General features: G+C 54.8%; 1 protein-coding gene across 1 annotated transcript; it reads right to left on the reverse strand.

Annotated features, from left to right (window-relative positions):
• Nucleotides 1-242: 242 nt before the first annotated feature.
• Nucleotides 243-1,978, reverse strand: LOC120703499 (probable inactive leucine-rich repeat receptor kinase XIAO). Its single transcript, XM_039987607.1, has one exon. The coding sequence runs from the start codon at nt 1,886-1,888 to the stop codon at nt 608-610; it is 1,281 nt and encodes a 426-aa protein (XP_039843541.1). The 5' UTR covers nt 1,889-1,978; the 3' UTR covers nt 243-607.
• Nucleotides 1,979-17,966: the final 15,988 nt, after the last annotated feature.

Consider the following 17,966-nt stretch of genomic DNA (forward strand, 5'->3'; position numbering starts at 1 on the left):
ATGTCGTCATCTTTAGCCACATGTCGTCAGCATCTTTTCTTTCTTCCCAAGGCCCCACCTAGCATCATCTCCTTAAATGTTTGCACCGCTTCCCCTCTAAGCTTCCACCACTTCATCCTCATAATCTTAGCATGTTTGTCCCGGTGGACACGTACCCGAAAACGAAAGTCCACCCCCACAAGTTTGTGTTGAGAGACAACACACTCCCGGGAATAGTAGTTTTATTTGATACTCATGAATAGTAAAAATGTTTTTATATGACCGGACTAAAAAGAAATCTCTGGAAACAAACAGAAAATCCCTGAAAACAAACAGGTCATAATCTTTTGAGTACTCCTAGCACACATGCGCAAAGGTGCACACAGGTTCCTATGTGGCCGTTGCCGTGGGACCTCAAGCCAGCCGCAATGAATTCAAACCAATCAGAAGAAAATTAAACCACAGCTAAACAAACGTACAAAGGAAAAAAAATGTGAGGCCAGCCCCAGCCTGCTGGTGTTCGGTGTTCCGTCGCCAACCAACCTACTCCTACACCGCAGCTCCGCCCGTGCCGAGCGGCGAGTGTGCCCCACCTGTCATCCACGGAGATGTCACGCCGGCAGGCGGCTCAGCCGTCGCCTCCGCTGTTTCCGACGTCGGCGCCGCGGCACTGGACTGCCGGCCTGGCCTCAAGGGGGCCGCCGATGGTGGGGCACCCGTCGGCGGCGGAAGCGGACGGCAGCTCCATACAGTTGTACGATAGGCAGAGTACTGCGGAGTCCGGCAGCGGCAGCGGCGGCGCCGGGAAGCCGGTCAGGAAGTTGTGCTGCGCGTAGAAGGTCGTCATGCGGCCAGCGAACACGCTGCTTGCCACCGCCCGGGGAACCTCGCCTGACATCCGGTTGTTGTTCACGTACAGGCTCCCCGCCACCGCCAGCGCCTCCGGGACCTCGCCTGAGATGCCATTGTGGCTGACGTCCACCACGGCCCACGGCAGCGGGGCGGCTCGCACAGTGAGCGGCCCGGTGAAGTTGTTTCGGGACAGGAGCAGCGAGGACGCGCTCGGGAGAGCAAACATGTCCGGCGGGATGGAGCCCGAGAAGTTGTTCATGGACAAATCGAGGAAGGCCAGGTCGGCTGGGGCGCAACGGTCGCCGAAGACGCCGTCGAGGCTGCCCTGCATTTCGTTGGCAGCCACGGAGAAGTACCGGATGGTCGGCGGCAGCGGCGGGAGAGTGCCGGTGATGGCGTTCCTGCTGAGATCGACGTGGAACAGCTGCGAGCTGGAGAATAGGGCAGGAATCTCCCCGGAGAGGCCGGCATTGTTGGCCAGGATGAGCACCTTGAGGCTCGGCGAAGACGGCAGCAGCAAGCCGGTGGGGATGGCTCCCTCGAGGTGGTTGTTACCGAGGTCGAGCGTGTGCAGATCGGGCAGACCGGCGAGCGACTCTGGCACCGGCCCGGTGAGCTGGTTGCCGGAGAGCGAGAGGAGCCGGAGTCGGCGGAGCCCGGAGCCAATGTCGGCGGGGATGGCCCCCGAGACGCTGCCCGGGTAGAGCACGAGGTCCGTGAGCGCGGAGAGGCTGGAGAGCGAGGCCGGAAGTGTCCCCGCCAGGCCGGGGGAATCAGCGAGGCCGGTGCCAAGCGTGAGGACGGAGATGCGCAGCGCGCTTGACGCACGGTCGTCCTCGTCGGCCGCGCACACGACTCCAGCGTAGGCGCAGGGGCTGCGCGCGTCGTCCCAAGAGTCGAAGAACCGGGAGCCAGGGAGGTCCCGCAGCCCTGCGCGGAGGTCCCTGAGCGCCGCCGCGTCGCGCTCGTGCAGCGTGGCGGCCTGCTGCGCCGACCAGGCCTCTAGCGAGCCGAGCAGGAGCACCGGGAGGATGAGGAGGATGGGGGGCAGCGCCATGTGCGTGGCCTAGACCTCGGCGAAGAGGACAAGCGGGTTCTGTGGCCGGTGTTGGGAAATGCGACTTGGACTAGCCAGCGGGAACGAGGTATGGCCGTGTTTGGTTGGGATGGTGAAAAAATTTGGTGAATTTTTTTTATCTTTGACCACTAATTAGTAGTATTAAATAAAGTCTAATTATAAAACCATCTCCAAAACCTTGGGTACTGTAGCAAAGTTGTATCTTATGAGGGCTTTGACCGTGCGATTAGGGAAAGATTTGACCTTGGTTACTGTAGTATTACTGTATCTAATCATGGATTAATTAGGCTCATTAGATTCGACGTGCAAAATTACATCTATCTGTGAAAAGGTTTTGCAAACAGACTTCGTTTCGTACATCATGCATAGAAGATTCTCTTTGCAATAGTGAAGGAAGCATTGACTGATCGATGTGGTGAGAGTGTGACACTGTGGGAGGGGCAGAGGACAAAGCAACCTGAGCGAGCGATTAAGGGATGGGTGGGGTTGGGCCCGTCTCGTGAGCTCTCTTCTGCTGCCGCTTTACCCCGCGGTCGGTTGGTGCGCCGTGGTCAGGTTCGGTAAAAGCCTGCACGGTGAGCCAGACCCACACCTCTCCACCCAGCTCTCGGTGGATTGGATTGCGCGCGGCACAGAGCACGGTGTCGGGCAGTGCGCCGGTGCCAGTGCTAGTGGCAGCAGCCCACAGGTGCTGTACGGCGGCATGAGTATGTCCAAGGTATGCCGCGCGGTACGGCGGCATGAGTATGTCCAGCGCGGGTGGACCAGATGTCCAAGGTGCGGAGCAGACAGAGGAGCATGATGGCTTCACATGTGCTGCGTTTTCATAGCGGATTTGCGTATTTCATAAGTATGCCGGTGTACAGGCGGTACGTCGCGTGATTTTAGTGATGCAGTCCACGAGCCTATCCTCACTTGTGGTACTCCAAATCCACATTTTAAATAAAATATTTTTGTCTGGTCATTAAAATTCTCTTCTTTATATCAAATTTTACTGCATTCTATATCAACTACCAGCATATAGGCCCACGCGTCAGATTCTTTTTATCCCGGGCACCCTCTCTCCCTCCCCGTTCTCTCTCTCTTCCCCTGCTCGCATCCGCAGGCACGCCGCCCTCTCCCCAACGCTCTCCCGCCGGCGGCGCCACCCTCCCTGCACCTCCCTTTCCGGCGCGGCCAGCGAGCTTGCGGACGGCGAGCGCTCGGGGCGGACGGCGAGCGCTCGGGGCGGACAGCGAGCGTGCGCAGCGGGGTAGGGGAGCCCACGGGGCGGCGGTGCCGGTGGAGGCCCGCGCGGGACGGCGGCCCGCACGCGGCGGGGCACGACAGATCTTGGCAGCCGGCGGTGAGGCGAGCAAGGGCACGACCGCGGCAGAGGTGGCGGCAGCGGCCAAGGCCCCCCGCTGGATCTGTGACGACGGTGAAGACGAGGGGCCGTGCATGGCGTAGGCGCCGCCCCTCCCCTGCTACCTCCGCCATGCATCGGGCGGATGCGTATGCCGAGGTGACGGCGGACGCGCGGCAGGGCATCGGAGGCGAGTGTGGCGGGGCTACGACAGCCGGCGCGCGGCGGGCACGCGGAGGCGAGCGGGGCGGTGCTTCGGCGGCCGGCCCTCCCGCCCAGATCTGGAGCCGCAGCGGAGAGGGGGATCGTGGCGAGCAGGGGCGGCGCACGCCGCTCCCTCCGCTAGCGCCTGCCGCATCAGCGTGGCAAGTAGGGGCGGCGCGCGCGGCATGGCGAGCAACGCCATGGCGGGCCCGCCGCGGAGCGGCCCTAGAGCCACAAACAGGGAGCGAGCTCGCCGCCGGGCCTAGAGCCCCTGAAGCTGCGAGCGGGGGCGTAGGGCTGCCTCGGCCACGCTGCGGAGGAGGCCACGGCTCGCCCCCAAGTCGTCCTCTTCCCCGGCAGCGGCGCCTCCTCTGCTCCGGGCACGGCAGGCGCGGCGGAGCCGGTGCGTCGCCCCATACGGCGGGGCTCGCGGTGGCCGCAGCGGCGACCCGCGGCGCGCGCGTGGCCGCAGCCCTGCTCGGCGAGCTAGCGCGGAGGCGCCCCAGCTCCGGCTCGAGGCGAGGCTCGGCGGTGCAGCGGCGGTGGGACGGTGGCGGGACGGCGCGTGTTGAGGCGGATGCAAGCCGAACAAGGGTGCACCGGCGGATTTAGGCGCCGCCAACCTCTGCCCCCTCCCTCTCCTCCCCTGTCCCCCGCCTTCCTCCGTGCCTCCGTTCCATGGCGGCCTCGAGCTCGGGCCATGGCGGCGGCGGCCCGAATCGAGCCCATGCGGGGCTCAGAGCAGGGGCAGCGCCGGTGACGGCGATGAGGCGGGATGTTGGCCCTCCCACGCGCGTTTATGGCCGGCTCGGGGTGGCGGCCGTGCTCCTCCGACGTTGACCGGCGGCGGGGACGGTGGACGGTGGCGGCTCCTTCCGGTCCGAGCCGCGGCGCGAAGGCGGGGTGGTTGGGCTAGACTGCGATAGCGCGCCGTCCGTACCTGCGCTGGAAGTCGCGGACGGGAGGACGCGCGCTAACTTGGCACAGCATTTAGAGAACGCCGCTGCAGCGATTTTTACTCCAAAATCGAACGCTAAAACGGGTTGCGCGTGGGATGCAGAGCCCACTGCGGACAGCCTGATCAAGCGCGTTACCAGATCGTACCCTACTAGAATGCCTTATCATTTTTTTTTGCGAAGCTGATGTACGCATTTACGTGCTAGCTCCGTTGGATCAATCTCGCTTTGAGATGTCTTTGGTTTGTACGATGATTCAGATTTTATATCCACAACTTAAATTACCACTAGATTTAATTTAGGGGTTTGACCTATCAAAGTTTTACATCAATTCACACAATCATTCAAAAGCATTTCATTAATTTTACAATTTTTGGCATATTTAATTTTTTTCATAATAAACAATATTATGGTACCTCTAGATTTGGTAAGCCCAAACAAGCGTGTTGAGGCCATGGAGTTAGAAGGCTGCTCAGACTGAGTCCAACAAGGACACGCAAACGCATTTTGCCTCTCCCGTCGCCACTATTCACGCGAGGCATTGCGTCCAACAGACGAGCCAAACCCGCGAGGCAAAGTGCCTTCGTGGAGAGAGGAGAGGTAAAATTGCAATCCCTCTCTCCTCCGATGCATTCGTGGAGATGCTCTGCTGCGCCGCCGGTGGAGGAGGAGCCGGTGAGGGGGCGGCAGGGTCCTGCAACCTCTGCGACGAGGACGACCTCGCGGCGGGGCACCGGGCGGCGGTCATGCTCGCCTCCGCCATGGCCGCCGAGTGGTAGGCCTCGCTGCCGCCGCCCTCGTCGTCCGCCGCCGCCGCCCCTTGTCCTGCTCCGCCTCCGCCTCCGCGGCCGGCGAGACAGCCGCTCACGCTGGTGGCGGCACAAGAGGAGGAGCAGGTGGAGAGGGTCTCCCTGATGGCGCTCCTCGAGCAGATGGACAGGCAGTGGAGTGCCAGCACGGGACCAGAGGAGGAGGAGGCTGCGCCTTCGCCCGCAGAGGAGGCGAGGCGCGGCCGCGGCCATCCACTCCGCCGTCTCGTCGTGGCCACTGGTGGCGCTGCCGCTGTCATGCAGGAAGCTCCGGATGGCCGCAAGCCCTGGCCCACGCACATCGCGCTCCCAGGAGGCCGACTCCGCGGTGGGGCCCGTGGTGCTGAGGTAGGCGCGGACGGTGGCGGACGCGTCCAGGCGGCGGACGTGGCAGCCCCAGTCGTCGGCCATGTGGCGGATCTTCGACACCTGCGCGGCCGCCAGGTCCCGCGTGCTGGCCTTGATGTCGTCGATCGCGGCGCGGAAGCTCCTGCGCCCTGCGAAGTGGCCGCCCAGCTCGTGGACACCGATGGCCTTGCCCAGCCCCGCGTGCGCGGCGCGATCGGCGGGGGTGGTTGCGGCGAAGTACTCGCGGAGCTCCTCCACCATGCCGGTGCCCACCATGTCGTCCACGTGGCGGTCGAGGTACTTCACCAGCAGCCCCTCCTTGACGTCGACCCAGAGAAGGCAGCACGGGAAGCCGACCCAGAGAAGGCTGCACGGGAAGCGGAGCGCAGGGCGGCAGCGGCGGCGGAGGGCGAGAAGGGGCCGCGGCAGCCGAATGCGATTGCGCTGCCTCTCTGTTGGAGTCGGTCGGATGAGAGGGGAATGGGAACTACTGTTCACATGAGGCAAAGGCTCATTTACCTTCCAATTTTGCACATCATTGTTGGAGTTGGTCTCAAAGGAATGGTGAACAAAACGTGGCTTGATGTATTTTTACTTAAGAATTGAATGCTTTCACATGGCCTTTGTGCTGGTATTTATAGGCCTTATCGAGGATCATGACAGATTTTAGTCTATCAGTCCATTGTTTGCAGCATGATAATGGATATAAAGACAAATAATTAACCAGGTTCGGTTCACCAAATTGGTGTAAAACCTACATACCTTAAATACTCGGAGGATAAGTCGGCGTATAGCCGCCAGGCTCCTCGAGTGATAGCCTGAGGAGATTGATTGTAGGCAGGGACTTGCCAAGATCCGAATGCGATGGTGTAAGAAACACAAAGATTTAGACAGGATCGGGTCGCCGGAGCGTAATACCCTACGTCTTGTGTGTTGGTTTGTGTTGCCTTAGTGTTGGGTATTTTAGCATAACGAATAAATTTGCAAGAGCACAGATACCATTGTAGCTTTCACCTTAGAGTATTACAAGGGTTATCAAATCCACAGAGAACGTGTGTGCACTAACTCTTATTCTAGTCGGTCCAAGGACACACCAAGATAGATTGAAGGGGAGAGAGGATTCCTAAGATAGCATTATAGGTGAGTTAAAGTCGATCTCTCGGGCACAATACTCACTTCAGGTACCGGCTTACAACTTGTCTGCCAGTCGACTCAGGCCAACAACTCTACGTTATATCCGAACGTGGAGGATTACGGAGGACCAACTTGGCTCATGAACCTCACTCCTAGGACGATTCGGTCCTGGGAGGAGCTCTGTGCGAGGTTCACAGCGAACTTCGCTAGTGCGTACCAGCAGCATGGTGTGGAGGCTCACCTCCACGCCGTGCGGCAGAAACCCGGGGAGATGCTCCGAGCATTCATCTCGCGCTTCACCAAGGTACGGGGTACCATTCCTCGTATCTCTGACGCATCCATTATCACTGCTTTCCGCCAGGGGGTACGTGATGAGAAGATGCTCGAGAAGCTGGCGACGCACGAGGTGGAAAGCGTTACCACGCTTTTCTCCCTGGCAGACAAGTGTGCCAGGGCCACTGAGGGCTGCGCATGGCACTCAGCCCCCCAAGACGGATACGCCAAAGCTGGTGGCTTTGGTGCTACCGCCCAGGGCGGTGGCAAGAAGAAGAAGAAGAACAAGAACCGGAGTCACGGGGAGCCGCAACCCGGCGGTCCAGCCGTTGCAGCAGCGGCACCAGCTGCTACGGCAGCGGCTGGGGGCCAGAATACGCATGGCAAACGCCCGCGCCCGCAAGGTGGCAGCGGAGATTCATGCCCAGTGCATCCCACCGCTCGCCACAGCGCTGCTGACTGCCGCGAGATCTAAAAACTCGCGAAGCGGGTCAGTGGGTGGCGTGAGCAGTCCTCCAAGGATGGCTCACCCCCTCTTCGCCAGCGGTCTGGCAAGGAGAAAGCCTCCGACAGTGGGACCGCTTCCGGGGAGAAGGAGCTGGGGTACCAATCCCCCGCTCGGGAGCTAAAGGGCGTGTACCACGATGACAACTCCGATTCCGACAACGACGACCGCTACAAGAAGCTGTACGTAATGTACGGCGGAAGTTGGGAGCTTGTCTCCCGGCGGGACGTGAAAACCCTTCGCCGAGAGGTCCTTTTGGTGAAGCCAGGGGTCCCGAAGGCGGCGCCGCACCACAGGTGGATGAACACCACCATCTCTTTCGGGCCATCTGACTGCCCGGAGAACATGGCCGGGGCCGGTGTACTACCTCTAGTCACCGCCCCTGTCATATCCAACGTCAGGCTCTATCATGTGCTGATTGACGGTGGGGCTGGCCTCAACATCATCAGCTATGCAGCTTTCAAGCAGCTGCAGATCCCGGAGTCCAAGCTGACTCCCTCTCGCCCATTCTCCAGAGTGGGCCCACATCTGGTGTTCCCTCTGGGGAGCATCACCCTGCCGGTCACGTTCGGGACCGAGGAAAACTTCCGCACAGAGAGCGTCCAGTTCGATGTTGCGGAGGTGAACCTCCCGTTCAATGCCATCATTGGCCGGCCGGCACTCTACCGCTTCATGGCCATTGCCCATTATGGGTATTTGGTCCAGAAGATGCCTTCCCCTGCCGGTGTCCTCACCGTGCGGGGTGACCGCACCGCTGCCGTCGTTGTAGTTGAGAGACTGCATGCTCTGGCGGCAGAGGCTGTACGTTCCGAGGAGGACCCATCCGCCTCGCGACCCAGGGCGCCTGCAAAGGCACCTAAGGTCTAGCCGTCTGATCCGGACCACGTTCCCGTGAAGACGGTGCAGATCGGAGCGGACTCCTCCAGGACCACCCGCTTCGCGGGAAACTTAGAGGAGAAATAGGAAGACGCGCTTATCGCTTTCCTCCGGCCAAATGTGGACGTGTTCGCCTGGGAACCGTCACAGATGCCCGGGATCCCCAGGGAAGTGATTGAGCACAATCTGAGGATCTACCCCGACGCCGCGCCAGTGCGCCAGAAGCCTCGGAAGCAGTCCGTGGAGCGGCAGAACTTCATCCGTGAAGAAGTCCGCAAGCTGCTACACGTCGTCGTCCCAAAGGCCAACGGGAAGCTTCGGATGTGCATCGACTACACCAGCCTCAACAAGGCATGTCCTAGAGACCCCTATCCTCTTCCACGTATCGATCAGATCATGGACTCCACCTCCGGGTGTGACCTTTTGTCTTTCCTAGATGCATACTCTGGTTTCCACCAGATTCAGATGTCTAGAGAGGATAGGAAGCATACTGCTTTTGTAATAATAGATGAGCTTTATTGCTATATTGTCATGCCATATGGTCTACGGAATGCCTTACCCACGTTTGTACGAGCTATGAACAAAACCTTCTGTAATCTAATTAGAGATATTGTTGAGGTGTATGTTGATGACATTGTGGTCAAGACTAAGGTAGGGTCAACACTAGTTGAGGACCTGTCCCTCGTCTTTGACCGTCTGCGCGCCACGTGCACGAAGCTGAATCCCGAGAAGTGCATCTTCGGCGTCTCGGCAGGGAAGCTGCTGGGTTTCCTGGTCTCACATCGAGGCATCGAAGCAATCCCAGCCAAGATCAAGGCGATCGAGGCGATGAGGCCTCCTAGCCGCATCAAGGACATCCAGAAGCTTACTGGATCTCTCGCTGCTCTTAGCCGCTTCATATCGAGGCTGGCTGAGAGGGCCCTCCCCTTCTTCAAGCTATTGAGGAGGTCCGGTCCATTCTCATGGACCGAAGAGGCTGAACAAGCCTTCCAGGAACTGAAGCAGCACCTCACCTCACTGCCAGTATTGGTGGCTCCAGAGCCAGGTGAGACGCTGTTTCTGTATCTTGCTGCGTCTGCAGAGGCGGTCAGCATGGTGCTGGTCGCTGAGAGGACAGAGCAAGCTGGCCAGGGGGACACCAGGGTCTCCCCATCCAAGGATGGTGAGCCGGACCCCGGACATGGGGGCCCATCAGCCTCACCTCTGTCTGAAGGTCTGGACCCCGGACAAGGGGGTCCGGAGGAGCTTCATCCCAGTGGGAACCCATAACCGTTGGGGGCCCAAGGACCTGACATGGTGAATAAAGGCGAACCGGACCCAGTCGCCAGGGTCCAGACCGTCCAGAAGCCGGTCTACTATGTCAGTGAAGTCATCCACAAGGCGAAGGCCAGGCATCTTGAGACGCATAAGCTTATCTATGCCATACTTATTGCATCCAGGAAACTGCGCCATTACTTTCAGGCACGCCGAGTTGTCGTAGTGACCTCTTACCCGCTAAGAGTGATCCTGCACAACTCCAACGCCACCGACATTATCGCCAAGTGGGCAGCAGAGTTGGCTGAGTTCCAACTGGACTTCCAGCCTCGCCATGCAGTCAAGAGCCAAATTCTGGCTGATTTCATAGCGGAATGGACTCCTTCCCCAAGCAATTCTGGGGGTCCGGACCTCAACGCCGGACCCCCGGAGCCGGAAATCAGGACACCAGTCTTCACCGAGCCCCACTGGACACTCTTCTTCGACGGGTCCATCCGCAAGAAGTGGGCTGGAGCTAGTGTGGTCCTCATCAGCCCAAACGGAAATCAGCTGAAGTACATGGTGCACCTTGAGTTCAAGGCCACCAACAATATGGCGGAGTACGAAGCTCTAATCTTTGGCCTGACACAAGCCTTGTCTCTGGGGGTCCGGCAACTTCTGGTGAAGGGGGACTCTCAGCTAATCATCAAGCAGGTCCGAGGGGATTGCAGCTGCAACAATCCCCAGCTCGCGGCATACCTCATCCATGTGAGGAAGCTCGAGAAGGACTTCGATGCCGTGGAACTGCAACATGTTCCCCGCGAACTCAACTCAGCAGCAGATGATCTCTCCGCGAGAGCATCTACCTGGGCACCCGTGCCTGAGGGCATCTTCGAAAGATAGTTGCTGAGACCTACCACCTAGCCTGCCGAACTAGGTGAAGGGGATCAAGCTAGCACCTCGAAGCTAGCGGTCCCGGTGGCATTCCACATGTGGTGCCCGCCTTGGGTTGTGAGCTCTATTGAGGATCCTGGAGACCTCATAGAGCCACTCCCACCTGCTCAGGGAGCTCCTGTTGCATGGATCTCTGAGATCCAGGACTACCTGAAAGACAATATCCTCCCTGATGACGATGTGTCCGCTGAGCGCATAGTACGATTGCCTAAACTCTACGTGGTGGTAGAAAGGGATCTCTACCGCCGTGGGGCCAATGGTATCCTCATGCGGTGCATTTCCCAGGGAGAGGGCCGCGAGTTACTCGCGGAGATCCATGGAGGCGAGTGTGGAAGTCATTCCTCATCTCGCACGCTTGTTGGCAAAGCCTTTCGGCATGGCTTCTACTGGCCGACAGCACTCCAGGATGCGGCTGGGCTGGTAAAGTCCTGCAAAGCATGCCAGTTCCATGCAAAGCAAATACACACACTGGCTCAAGCTCTGCAAATAATCCCGCCCTCGTGGCCATTCGCCGTATGGGGCGTGGATATCCTGGGGCCGTTCCCTCGGGCCGTCGGCAGGTACCGGTTCCTCTACGTCGCCATTGACAAATTCACAAAATGGCCGGAGGTTACCCCTATGGTGAACATCACCAAAAAATCAGCAGTCGCATTGCTCAAGTCCATTGTGTGCAGATTTGGCGTCCGAAACCGCATCATCGTGGACAACGGGACCCAATTCAAAAGCAGACTCTTCCAAGAGTACTGTGAGGACATCGGCATCCAGCTATGCTTTGCGTCCGTGGCACATCCCCGCAGCAATGGACAGGTCAAGAGAGCGAATGCAGAGATCCTCAGGGGACTCAAGACCCACACCTACAACCGCTTGAAGAAGCATGGTGCCAAATGGGTTGACGAGCTTCCGTGCGTGCTATGGGGCAACCGGACCACACCCAGCCGAGCCACCGGGGAGACTCCATTCTTCCTGGTCTACGGGGCTGAAGCATGCCTTCCCCCAGAAATTCACCTGGGCTCACCACGGGTCCAGGCTTTTGACGAATCCATGCAGGAACAGCTGCGGCGTGACGATGTGGACTTCGTTGACGAACGAAGGTGGCGAGCAGCAATTCGAAATGCACGCTACAACCAGGCGCTCAGGCGCTATCATCAACGGTTGGTGCACAGTAGGGAGCTCCGGGCTGGCGACCTCGTCCTGAGACGGATCCTGAACCGAGCAGGACTCCACAAACTCTCCCCCAGCTGGGAGGGGCCCTTCAAGGTTACAGAGGTATGCCGGCCCGAATGCGTTCGCCTTGCCACAGAAGATGGGGTGCCGCTGCCCAACCCATGGAATATAGAGCATCTGTGTAAGTCTTACACTTAGGCAGAGCAGGGAAATGAAATTTTCCTTTGTAATAAGATAGAATTAGCGTGCGGCCCAGAGCGGTGGGGGTCCGTCCCTGTAAACCCGGCCTCTGGCATCCATTGCACCTTTGGCTAGCATTAAGGCGTGGCCCAAAACGGTAGAGGTCCGCCCTCGTAAACCCGGCCTCTGGCATCCATCGCGCAAGCCATGTATATCAAGTTGCAAGGGAAAGATTTGCCCAGGTTCTGTCTTTGTGTCAAAATTTTATTTCGCATTTCGATTCTCGAGATTTTACTTTTCTAACCCCCGCGCGGACTTCCGCTCTGGTCGCTACAGCTAAGATCTATATTGAGTTGCTAGACTACTGTACAGGTCCGGACCCCCTAGCTGCTGGGAGAGGGGTCCGGACCCCTAAGGACCTGCTCTGGAGAGGGGGTGCTTGTTTCCTGGGGTGGTCCGGAGTCCTGTGTTGCCGCTTAGCCGGTTCCGTACCCAAAGCCTACACACTCCACCACCCTGTAACGAGTGCTCGAGTACCCGGAGCTGGGTACTTAGGGGCCCGGACCTCGTTCTAGCTCAAGGGTTGGCTTCCTAAGTCCTACACAGCATGTCCAGCTCCATATCTCAAAGGATCAAGTACGACAGAATGACCTCACCCACTGCTAGGAGGGGTCTGGAGCGTCGGAGCCAGGTCCGGTAAAGTCGTGTTTGTTTCCTAGAGTGGTACGGAGCCCTGTGTAACGTCGAGGCCTTTCTCACCTGGTCAGCGGCCCCGGACCCATCCCTTGCTATGGGAAGAGTCCGGTGACGCCACGTGTCCCGGAGAAGGGAGCGCTCAGCCAAAACAGCCGGGGGCCCGGACCCCCCACGGGGTCTCGGACCACCATGTACTATCCGGATCCCTCAGCAGGGAAGGAAAAGACACTCCGCCTGGGGGGGGGGGTCCGGAGCCGCCACGTATCCGCAGGCGCAGGCACGCGCGCGGCTGCGAGGCTTCCTCGGGAAGACTCACCCACCTACCACATTCAATGCGGGAGGCATTAAGTGCGCTCTGCCACAGCAGAGCCCGAGGTGACTTTTGCCAGGCTGTACTATTGATCGCGCGTTACCAAGGCGCACAGTGCAGCCGCTGGCGCCACCCACGCCACGCGCGTCAGTCTGCAACACCAATTAGACACGACAGCTCGGCGACAGAGTATCATAACGCCTACGTAGTAGACCCAACAGTCTACGCCGCAACCTACACTGCCTCAACGGGCACTTCGCCGATGGGACAGGTGAAGACCCCCCTCGGTCAGAGAGTCTACAGGACGATGAAGCGTATCCGGCAAAAGATTCTCCATCACTATAGCACGACAGTGTCTTTTTCGTGGTATACTATACATCCTTGTTGGGCCCACCTGTCGGGGTCCAATGCTTGTGTACGCGTCCTCCTTGCTCTATAAAAGGGGGACGCCCGCTAGAGAAGGGGGGGGGGTCTCAAAAAAGAGGGGACTGAAAGGCAGAGGATAGACTCATCCACGGACACAAGAGCAATAGAACTCTCAGTGGACGTAGGGTATTTTGCTCCGTTGGCCCGAAGCACTCTAAATCCCCATGTGTTCTTGTGTTCTTGCTTCATAAGTAGATCTGTCGAATCGCTTGCACTTCCCCGAGTAACCACCCTCTGGGATTAGGCGGGTGCACTACGCCACCCGGCTGTGGCCCTCCTCCTTGAGCCACGACACATTGGTTTGAGGAGTGTGTTTTCACTACTCTTGAGGTGTGTTTTCTACCTTATTTTACCTACATACAAATATTTACCAACACTTGTGGAAATGGTTATAATAAATCCCTACCACTATGTTGATGTTTACATTTTATGAATTATTGAGGAATTGATAGCGTAAAATTGATACTTATGCGCCATCAACAACACCCCCAAACTTAGCCTTTGCTCGTCCTCGAGTGAAGGAGAAAGGACTAAGGTAGAACATGAGTTCCGAAGGTATGAAGCGAGCATAAGAGATATTTCAAGCCATACCTTGCACTTATGAATTTTGAAGTGTCTATCATGCCATCTTGGGTAGTTGAGGCATGGAACGATATTGAATCAAGTCACTTCTATTCCTCATGTCAAGTAGCTTGGGATTTTTTAAATATTTTCAAAAATGGACCTCGCTTAGCTCCTCATTTGACTCTCTCAGATCGCCCAATGTGTATATGTCCTTACCAAGGCATTTGACTTGCCTTTTCTTCATCCTATCTCAAATGATGGCTATATGTGGAGCTCAAGGTAGGGTATGAAGGATAAGGCATACTGTCATCACATATATTGAAAAGTTAAAAACTGGATCCAAGGAGAAAATCAAGTCATACAATCATATCAAGATGTGCACGTGTATGGATTGTGGTGGATGGAATGGAAGCTCCTTTTGTATGATCTCTCTCTCTCTCTCTATAGATACAAATTCTTTTGAGAGCATGGCTATCTTTTTATATGTTTTTTCATGGACCTTCATGTGTCCATATTTTTTTCTTTTTTCAATACTTGGTCCTTCATGTGTCCATTTTTTTTCGATATCCCATGCCTCTCTTTTTTAATATTAGCTAGAGAGATAGACCAACACAATTTGTGAGCATTTATTTTGTCGAATGGATGGATGATACAATTCTAATTTCTCATAAAAGCATAGCAATTGTCTGAAGGGTCACAACAATTTGACAAAGCTCAATGCAAGACATGTAGCATATGTGTATAAGGTTTTCAAGATAAATCATCATATGACTTTTCTAAGGATTTTTTTTCACAAGCATTAAGTTGAAAAGCAAGGAATAAAACATATGCAAGCCAACCATAGAAAACATGTAGAGCAGGTGGAACACACTGATTCATTTTGAGTTTGATTTTAATGAGTCAGAATTAAAGTCCATTCAAACTCATGAATCAAAAAGAGTTGAGAGGTAGAGGATACACATACTATCTCTCTTCAAGAAGGTGGGGATCAAGGCAGCAGTGATTCTGCCAAACCACCAGGTGGTCGGCTGACTCTGGTGTCTTTGCCTTGTCCTTATTGCAGACAATGTTGTGCGATCCATCTATGGGAGATCTCGAATATGTATGGCAATGATGGTCTTGAGAGATCCCCCCACACTTGTGCTTGTGCCTATTGCTGTATTCAAAACAAAAAAAGTAGAAATGAAATAACGGCTCCACCGGTTTTAAGAATTAGGGAGCCCTAAAATTAATTCAAACTAAATACTAATCTCACCATGAGACTTACTCTAGCGATCCTCGGGCGACCTCCCGGTACGGTTTAATGTCAAAAGCAGGACATTGAGAGTACCATGGCGTTTTGTTGATGAGAACTCAATATTGTCACCATGGCAACTCCTCTCATTTTGTTTTCAAATTTTCAATATATTTTTTAAGGAGCAAGATGCATGAACTAACATCATTTCCAAACCAAGATAAGAATTGTCATGAGAGAAACTTACTTGGGGTACTCACATGTCTCCCCCACACTTGTACTTTGCATTATTGGGCAACAAAACTCAAGTGTGTGTAGTTCAAGTTCCCTTTCGTAGTCATCCCCTCAGCAAGACTTACCAAAGTGTTGTCGTTGGTGCAGGCCTCATGCTCGTAGGTGTCACCTGTCCATCTTTCTTTTTGATCTCCACCTGAAATGGTTAGCAGCCGAAAATACCCAAAGGAAAGCTTTATCCTAGAGCATGCTCTTGCTTTGTATTCAAAAAGGAAAAATAAATGATCATCCGAGCTATCTTCCGACGGTACTTTGTTTACGGTCATAAGCTCAACCTTGGAAACTTCTCCTTGCAGCTATTGTTGGTGATGTGTTCCCTGTTCATGACCAACTGTTGATGTGCCATGAAGTTTTTAGCTGCAAGGTTAGTGCCACCGAGCAGCCATGAAATTTGCAATGTTTGTGATAAACATATGCATCTACAACCAACCTTCCGAAAATTTTACAGAAGGGGACCTTAAGGTGGTTGTAGTCCTCATGCGTGCTCAAGGCACAAAGCATGCCTGACTCTGGAGAGGCATTAAATGAGCATGGTTCTTGTGGTATTTCAAGGATGAAACTCCCATGCTCATCTATGAAATCCTTTTCTTTGTACTCCAGTGTTGGTGCCTTATCAAATTCAATTGCCCTTGGATTCTCCATCTCAAGAGATCCATCATGGAAAATCATAGTTGAATCTCGATCGTGGTTGAGAACAAATTTCTCGGGGCCAAAGGGAAGAGGCTCAAACTCAATTGGAGGTCCTGAGGGAGTCTCGAACTCGGATATATATATGGGTTCGGCAGGTTCATCCTCCTCCTTGATGAATTCTTCAACATCTTTCTCAAGGAGGGATTCCGGTGAGTCAACAAGGAGAATTCTCTTAACGCCTTCGATTGGTTCAGAATCAAGGGATGGTTCTGTCATGGAGTTTTTGGCTCTAGCGATCTGGACAGAAATGGTTTCCTTACCTAAATGGACTCCAAGCTTATTTTTGAGTCGGAGCATCCATGATCAATTTCTCGATGGGATGCCCGATTAAGAGATCGAAGTCTTGGACGTCGAACATTTGAAAATCAAGGATTATTTCGACGTCCTCGTGTCTAATAGACACATTCTGCAAAGTCCCATATGCTTCCAGGATTTCTCCAGAGGGAGTTTGGAATGTTTTGTCTGTTTGAACCAATGGCTCATCTCGAAAATGGCGAATTGTGCATTCGCTAGAGATGATGTTGGCTCCGACAGTGGGACTATAGAGGGTGTCTACCAGGGTTCTGAAGGAGGAGAGCTAATCCGAAGTGCTTCTGATGATAGCTCTATCTTCCTCAACCGCTCGCTGCTCATAATGGTCGTTGACTTCTTAACATTTTCCCTACATCAGGCAGCTTCTATAGGATATGTGGAAGCAACGGGAACTGGTGGTCTCTTCTTGCAGACATAGTTCGAGGTGTTTTCAAAATCTTTGAAAGGATCATCCTCGAATTGGAAATGAAGTTCTAGAGTTTGAATTTCTTCTTTTGCCAAAACTCATGGTTCAGGAGAGGATTCTAGGGCCAAATCTAAGGGTATGGATAGTGAACGATCGGGTTCAGCTGCTAGAATGTCTTCATGACTTGACTTACGATGTTCTTGAGAGGGTGTAGACTCGGCTACGAAGGAAGTGTTTGCGCTGATAATTTCTAAGATTTCCATGCCTTCGGCTAGAGTCTTGTGGGCGAGAGACGCTCCACCGGTTATGTCAAGGTAAGAGGCAGAGTCCATGTCGAGCCCCATATAAAAGTGTTCAAGCAACACATAATCGGGTAACGATAGGACAGTGCAAGATTTTACTAAAAGTAAAAAATCTAGCCCAAGCCGCACCTATAGCTTCCTTCTCATTTTGCTGAGAGCAGATGATATCCTTTCATAGAGCAACGAGCTGGGACTCGAAGAAAAACTTGAGACAAAACTTGTCTCTATGTTCACCCCAGTGTCCATTTACACTCCCACAATACGTGTGTACCATTGTCTAGCCTCCTCTCAAGAGAAAAGGGAAACAATTTCCACCTAAGGGTATCATGTGACATGCCCGCGATGGCACAACATGAACACACTAGCTCAAACTTTCGCAGATGGTGGTATGGGTTTTTTCTATCGAACCCAGAGAAGGAAAGCTCCTAAACCATAGCGATAAGGTCGGGACGGAGTTCATAGCCCGATGAAAGAATTGGGTGTTCGGATGGTGGTGGCTCAAGGAACTCACCCATAGGAGTAGAAACATCTTGGACAGAGGGCTGCTCCATGGTAGCGGGGGTCGAAGCAGCAGAAAGAAAACTAAAAATGATATGGAATAGATTCTGTGGGATAGAGAAAATCTTAAAGATAGCTTCCCCATAGGTAATGGGGGTAAAGGTAGAAGGAAATAAAAGGAAAATATATGAGGACGACTAGGTAAGAAGAAAGATACAGCAACCGTACTTCGGCAACAACGCCAGAAAACTTGTTGTAGCACAACGAATAAATCCGCAAGCGCATTGATACCATTGTTGCTTTCACCTCAGAGTATTCCAAGGGTTATTGAATCCACAGGGAAT

Source organism: Panicum virgatum, chromosome 4K (assembly GCF_016808335.1).
Source record: "Panicum virgatum strain AP13 chromosome 4K, P.virgatum_v5, whole genome shotgun sequence".
NCBI classification, from domain to species: domain Eukaryota; kingdom Viridiplantae; phylum Streptophyta; class Magnoliopsida; order Poales; family Poaceae; genus Panicum; species Panicum virgatum.

Excerpts from the sequence above, each read along its gene's own strand:
- LOC120703499 (XM_039987607.1), bottom strand. The coding sequence starts at position 1,888 with ATGGCGCTGCCCCCCATCCTCCTCATCCTCCCGGTGCTCCTGCTCGGC.